General features: G+C 43.7%; 1 protein-coding gene across 8 annotated transcripts in view; it reads left to right on the forward strand.

The window, feature by feature from the left end:
- EBF3 (EBF transcription factor 3) overlaps positions 1 to 7,235 on the forward strand; it is a 119,322-nt gene that overhangs the window by 109,147 nt on the left and 2,940 nt on the right. For 2 of the 8 annotated variants that reach the window (XM_051617253.1, XM_051617255.1), the window contains exons 12-15: positions 431 to 496; positions 1,169 to 1,346; positions 2,535 to 2,723; positions 3,155 to 3,352. In XM_051617253.1, coding sequence (XP_051473213.1) covers positions 431 to 496; positions 1,169 to 1,346; positions 2,535 to 2,723; positions 3,155 to 3,352 — 631 coding nt within the window. The remainder of the gene's footprint in view (positions 1 to 430; positions 497 to 1,168; positions 1,347 to 2,534; positions 2,724 to 3,154; positions 3,353 to 7,235) is intronic. The other 6 variants (XM_051617257.1, XM_051617258.1, XM_051617254.1 and 3 more) reach the window with 3 other exon arrangements.

Consider the following 7,235-nt stretch of genomic DNA (forward strand, 5'->3'; position numbering starts at 1 on the left):
TGATGCCTGTGCCTTTCATATCTCTACCATGTGTTTGTTTGTTTAATACCCATAAGACTACATCATTAAACCTCAAGCACTGATTTCACTAATTCAGCACTAGAGCTACATGCTACAGCAGCAAACACCTTTTCTAGTCAATCACAATTGAACAGCTGGATGTAAAATGCAATATTATTTTTAGGCTCCTATCTAACTTTGACTTCAAACCACAGGCAGTGTTTTCCTTCAAAACAAAATGCCTTCCTATCTTTGTAATGCATCCCCTAAATAGAGCTGGAGCACCAGGATAGCGTGCGAGATATTTCACCCACTTTATCGGTTCCTCGTGGCTACAGATGCCACCCTGAGCTGCCAGCATCGCAGCCCTTCTCTTTTCTTCCGCAGCGTTTAGCGACACGTTAACACAGGTTGTTTGTTTTTTCTTTAGGAAGTATTACTTAAGAGAGCAGCAGACCTTGTGGAAGCCCTATATGGGATGCCCCACAACAACCAGGTAGGTCAGTGCCGCGGGTCTCTCTGCAGACGCCTACACGTGTAAATCAATACCTGCTGTTTGCGGAGCGGGCAGAGCAGCATGTCCCTTCTGTACACAGCCGGGCTTTGCCAGCCACCTTGAGGGCAGTCTGATGTGATGCAGTGCTCGGAGGGAAATGCTCCATCTTCCCAGTCTCCTCTCGCCTAGTTTGCCTATCAGAAATGACAATTAAGTGTAAGGTGCCAAAAGCATAAGCAATCGTTAAGGCAAGAGAATAACCTTGAACTCAGGCCAAAATATACAGTGACTAATCGGAAGTCCTGAAGAAACCTGCTAAACAGAGCGGACAAAACAGACCCTATTTTGCAAACTGCTGGAAATGCATCTCCTGCCCTGGACAAATGAAGTGTGTGTGTGTGTACAGCTTTCACGTGACTTACAGCACTAAACTGCAATTTTGTGTCAATTTCTTTATTTCTTTATTTTTACTGTCTTGATGTGAAATTGTTCAGCACTCCGGCGTGCAGGAGGGGAACCAGACGGTTCAGCAGAAACAAGCAGCACACTCCCCACCCTCCCTACAGTCCCACACCAGTTCCTCATGTAAATGTTAACGTTACCCCAAACACGGGCTGTTTGCCCCAAGAACCGATGTCTCAGTTCTGGGTGTTTATTTTTCTGTCCTCCTAGGAAATCATCCTGAAACGAGCGGCCGACATCGCGGAGGCGCTGTACAGCGTGCCGCGCAACCACAACCAGATCCCCACCCTCGCCAACACTCCTGCTCACACTGGCATGATGGGGGTGAACTCCTTCAGCAGCCAGCTCGCCGTCAATGTCTCCGAAACATCACAAGCCAACGACCAAGGTAGGTGGGATTTCAAGAGTTAATCCTTCATGGTGTTGACTGCTTTTGGCCGGGGCCTATGGATAGGAGCTGATGTCACCCCTGCGTTCTACCTCTTTTTTTTTCCTCCCCGTGGTCACCTGTCTGATCCTGTGATGAAATGCTGTCTTTTAACTTCCTCATAATATTTAATTCTTCCTGCTCTTTTTGTTTGCTGTTATGACAAAGCAGTGGGGAAAAAAAAATAAAGGCAAAATGTAGAAAGCTCGTTAGTATTCACAGTAAATATACGTGTATGTTTATTATAAAATAATTATGTCTAGGTATCTCTGCCTGGTTTTGGAATATTTACACAGATAAATCTAATTTGATGTCTGTGATTTTAAAATACTTTGTTTATAGGCATGTGTGACATATATGTTACTAATAAAAGTAATACTTGATTTAATTTACCTGTTGTAATTGAAAATGCATGTAGCCTATTGCATTTAAAATTAATTTTGATACTAATGAAAGGAGGGAAACAGGATTATTAGATATGTTCAAACCCCTATTTTCTGCTTGCAACATAATTATTAAATTGATTGCTCAGATAGGAACAAATAGTTGTTTAAAATCCTGATTCTGCTGTGTTTCTTCTTCTACAAAGATTGTCTTTTAATGCATTTCCAAGCTAATATGCCTTACAAAATTCTGTACTTGATCTCAAATTCCACCGATGGCTACTCCTTACGAGCTTATTGATAATATAAAAATATCAATCATAAAATGAAGACCCCAAAACAGCCTTTTAAAAGTAAATCACTGCAACAAAAAAGTTTTTTCTTGTCAGCTTTGGCATTTTGAAGGTCTGGAGAGGCTGAAAGTTCACTCAGTGTGTTGGTGCAAAGCGGGACTCGAGCCTGTTGATAATTGCTCCTAAAGACAAATGTGCAGGCACCTGACACAGCTGGATCGAAGAGAGCTTTGTTGGCTGTCTGTGCCAAGAGGAGAGACAACACAGAGTGCTCGCAGATGATTTAAGTAGGGTTGGCGTGATAAGGTTATCTCCAACTGCAAGAGTTGATAGGGCAGCGAGAGACAACGTAGAGCAAAGCTGTGCAATCAATTCAACCTGTGTAATATATGCTGCATGAGGAAACCCCCCAGCCCTAAGTCTACATGATAAAATAACATGATTTTTTTGGGGTGGGGGGGTTTCTAACACAGTAGGTTACAGTCGCAACACAAGCAGTGTTTCCCCGCGAGGATATGTTCCCAGCAGTACTCCTCAGCAGTCCAATTACAACACAGTCAGCAATAGCATGAATGGATATGGCAATGCCGGCATGCCCAATCTAGGTGTACCAGGTTCCCCTGGATTTCTTAATGGCTCCTCAGCTAACTCTCCTTATGGCAGTAAGTGTCTATTTTTGGTAACGCATCATCATATAGATTCATATTTACTACGAAATCCAATACTTGCATTGTTTTGATTTCCTATATTGTGAGCTACTGGATAAAAGGAGGGGTGACTCTGGAGGCTGGACATAAAAATGAATATAATAAATTGATCTGTTTGTGCCGTAATACAATCTCAGATAGAAAAAAAAAAAAAAAAATAAAAAAAGAAGAGAAATTGGACTGCACAATTCGTAACAAAAGTCCAACACAAAAGAGTTTGCCTGTTATCCAGAGAGTGGCCAAGCCAAGGCATTTCATTTTTTTTTTTATATTTTTTTTTTATATATTATATATATACCTTAAGAGGCAAGGCCCTAGCACTCTCTTTTTCCGTGTTTGCCGTGAAAACCTCAATCTGAGTCCTGATTATTTTTGCTTTATTGCAGTAGTGCCGTCAAGCCCTACCATGGCAGCCTCTTCCGTCACCCTCCCTTCAAACTGTAGCAGTACACACGGCATTTTCTCATTCTCACCTGCCAATGTCATCTCTGCAGTGAAACAAAAGAGCGCCTTTGCTCCTGTTGTCAGGCCCCAAGCCTCTCCTCCACCATCTTGCACCAGTGCAAATGGAAATGGACTTCAAGGTGAGCTGGATCTCTCTCAATTTTCTCTGTGTTGCTGCTTTTTTTAAAAAAATTATTTTTGGTGGACACACTCGGGCCCTGCTGGTTTGTTCCGGGGGGCGGAGCCTCGCCGTGCTTGTAGGTTTCTGGTGCTGTGCAAGAGCAGGGGAGGAATCAGGGCAGCACAGACGGTGGGCTGAGATTTTAAGCAAATCTTAGGTCACTTCTGCCACTTGGACTAGTTGTTTTTTCTGGCCTTTTCCTTGAGGAGCTCGTGCCCTAAGTTGTGAAGTAAGGTACCCCTGGCTGCTTCTCGGAGGTTTTGCGCGCTCCTTGCATTTAGACGTTTTCTGAACACGCTTCCGTGGCAGTTCAGAACCAGCAGCATTCCAGCACAACGTGGTGTGTTTTCTGCATTTTGTGTATGGTCCAATGCTTATCCTACAATCCATGTAAATCAGGTGAAGCAGCTCTGGCTCGGTGGACTAAGCTTCCCTCGGACTAGCTCGCTGCTCCTGCAGGGAGCTCGCATGTTCTGTCGGTCCCAACTCCCTCTCTTCCTGTGGTGGTAGAGTGGTTACTTGCCTAAGCCAGTAACCAAGTATTTTAATTAAGGCAGGCAATCTTTTACTTTTGATGTTTAATTTTAAGCTGCTGCGTGTTTTGTTTTTTTTTCATCTCTGTGAATTTGTGTGGTTAGTGTCATGAACAATTTATAAACCAGTTGCAGAAGGTCCGCGGTCACTTGCTGGTAGCAGGGCAGGAGGAATAACAATTCAGTGTGTGTTTGGTGGAGAGAGAAAAACATGAACAAAGAAGTTTTCCTTTCTGTGGTGTATCTCAAAGTCCAGAAGATAATATTGTCAGATGCGTTAGAATTGTTGAAAAGGTTTGTTTGCCTCTGATTTACAAATCACAAGCCTTGCTGCACAGTGGGGTAAATGGAAGCACTTCAGATCCCCTGGGAAGCAGGAAGGGTTGGAGATGTTCTCACCCCAGAGGTCTTTGCTCTTCTTGTCTTTCTCAGTTCAGGTGTAGGTAGCACAGTATTATTCAGTCTTTGTGTTGCTGTGATACCCAGAATATGGTGAGCACTCACAGGCGAGCAGATGAGGATGGGTACTTTGATTTGCCAAACTAATTCTGGACACTCGTGTTCTGTGGTATCTGGCCTAAGGCACTTTGGAGAGATGTAATCCCATCAAACTGCCTGTCCAACAAAAATCCAGGCCATTCTGGACCAGGATCTCAAAGTGAATGGTCCTATGGCTTGTTATTAGCTTCTTGGCCCAGAGAAACCTCTGAGAGCTTATTGTGCACTCAGGTCAATGAAAGGCTGAGGATCAAGCTACATAAATCTCACTGTAGGATGAATGTGAAAGCAAAGGATAATTAGATTAACAGTTTCTGGCACTGCACATGTCTTTAGTGGAAGCCTTGCTCTGGTACCTTAAGTAGGAAACTATACCAGGTATAAGCAATATGCTTAGAGAAGATTATCCATTCATAAAATAATCCAGTGTCCTACTTTTCTCTTTATAAAAAAATACACCAGTATAAAAACTAAAGTAAATTAAAAAATAAAAAATAAGATACATTAAAACATAATAAATAAAGTACAATAAAATAAATAATAGGTAACACATGGCTTAGATTTGAACAGCTAGTCTATAGCAGATATTTATGTATAGATATTCTCCTTCACTTGTTAAACTGCTTTACTCTGAAGTACAAAAATAATTAAAGTTATAAATTAAAATTATCTAAATTCCTGTAATTTCAGTACGTAAATTTAGGGCTTCCCATCAGACACTCAAGGTTTCAGGTCTAGATTACTGCAAAGTGGGGTGTTAGCAGAAGTGGGCAGGCTGAACACCCCATTCCCAGCAGACACCCAGCACTCGCTCTCCCTTGGCACCTCCCCAAGGCCCCAGCAACCACACAGCTTCATCCTCAAGGTGCTTGCTGTGTCAGTGCCTGGTAGATGACTTCAAGAAATCAACCAATGCTGATTTTGTTAAGTAAATCATGAAGTCACCTCTTAGGTTGAGGCCAGCCCTGCTCTGGACGAAGCTTCTTCCAGGCCCAGGCAGATGCTGAAGATCCCTTCAATCCCTGATTCTGGGATGCTGTGATCCAAGCAGCATTCCCGGTATTGTCCCTCACCAAGTCCAGCATCTCATGGACGTTGCTAGGTTAGGTGTCCCTGAGACCTGCACACTGGGCCCTACCCCACTGAGCACCCATACAGGGAGGTGTCCTAGTGGAAGGATGTGAAGGAGCTTTAGGGTTTGGTTCAGCAGCCAAACTTGAGAATGAATCGAAGCGTTGGAAAGAAAAATATAAGAATTACCCTAAAAATTACCTCACCCAACTGAAGCAGCTGAACTGTTTTGTCTTGAGCAAAACGACTGACAGAAATAGCAAGAATGTCTTTCTGGTGGGGTAACTAGAGCACTGAGTTCCAGGGTTGTGACAAAATGTTGAATAATTTATGCAAAGTAGCAGAGCTCCATATCATGAGAGTCAGGGTACTCTAGCACAAGGTAAAATATGTGGATTCAGGTCCCCTCAGGCTGAGGAGAAAATCAAATGGCATCTGACATATCCTCAGTGACTTCCTTTACTACCCGGCAGAGGCACCATCATGTTTTCCCACCAAAGCTATTGAGTTAATTCAGACTGAGGCCACAAAAGGCTTGGGCTGACACCACCTCACCCAGCTGGTCCTCACAGGTCAGTGCCTGGAGCTGCACAGCAGCCAGAACTGAGTGGCAAGAGAGGGGTGTACTTCCTATGTGAAACATCACAGAGAAAAGCCAGAAATGCAGGAGATACTTATTTCCACTCCATTTTACCTGTGCAGTTCTCCAGGGGGTTTCTGCTTCCTTCTGCCTATTTTCTTGGCCATTTGTTGACACTGAGCCCAAGTTTAATTAAGCTTTCTGAAAACTGTTGAGAGTTTTCTGATCAGCACATTTGCTGTGTTAAGTTTAAAATATGGGATCCAAGAGATGGAGCCCAACACAGCTCAAGTTTTTGGGTACAGAGCCTCAAGATGCAGTGGGATGTGAAGGAGTGACAGCTGAAGAGCCTGTTCTGTTAGGAACAGTCGCACATGCATTTAGTCAGGCCAAGACAGAAGTATGAGCTCCTGGTCACTGTTGTATCTAAGGTGAATCTTGCAGTTTATAATCTGGTTAAGAAGGGCTGTCGTGCTCTTTTGACCACAGGGCAGGATATCCTCTCTCTCTCTCGTTGGTTGTTAAGTTACTTTCTCCTCACAGAAGCTCTGTTCTGAAGGAGAACCCAGTTGGTTGAGGAAGGTGGTTGTCCACACTGTGCCAGACATCACACAGCACGATGGGGCCAGGCAGCCCTGGTTTTCCTATGGAGGTTTGTTAGCAGGGTGAAGAGGCAGGGTCAGATGGGAGCACAGCACAACCTGATGTTACACCTTTTACAGGGATTTAGGTGTTGATTGCACCAATCCTCACTGGGTAAACCACTGTAGGATTTGTCTGGGTGCAAAAAAAATAATGCTGTTCTTGGTAGGACTAAGGTGATGAGGAAGCAGAACTGTGGAGCTCTATCTGCACCTCAGATAGATGGACTGTGTTGTCTCCTAATGTAGCATAAAGCAGAGGTAGAGCTGCTCTAACTTCAGGCTTGTGGGAACATCAGCCTAATCATCAGGACCACCTAAGCCCACCACACTAGGAGCAAAATCTTGCTGCTAGTAAGCATGTCCCAAAAAAAAGCCACCCTGTGCTTAGGGACTTACTGCCAAAGTGTGGACATGGAGAGGTCTGTAGCCAACAAAGGGATTCACTTTTTTCCTGAAGGGATCCAAGACAGGGATTAAGAGCAAAATAAAAAGAATAAAGAAGAAGACAAAAGTGGG

The sequence above is a fragment of the Apus apus genome, chromosome 4, assembly GCF_020740795.1.
Source record: "Apus apus isolate bApuApu2 chromosome 4, bApuApu2.pri.cur, whole genome shotgun sequence".
NCBI classification, from domain to species: Eukaryota; Metazoa; Chordata; class Aves; order Apodiformes; family Apodidae; genus Apus; species Apus apus.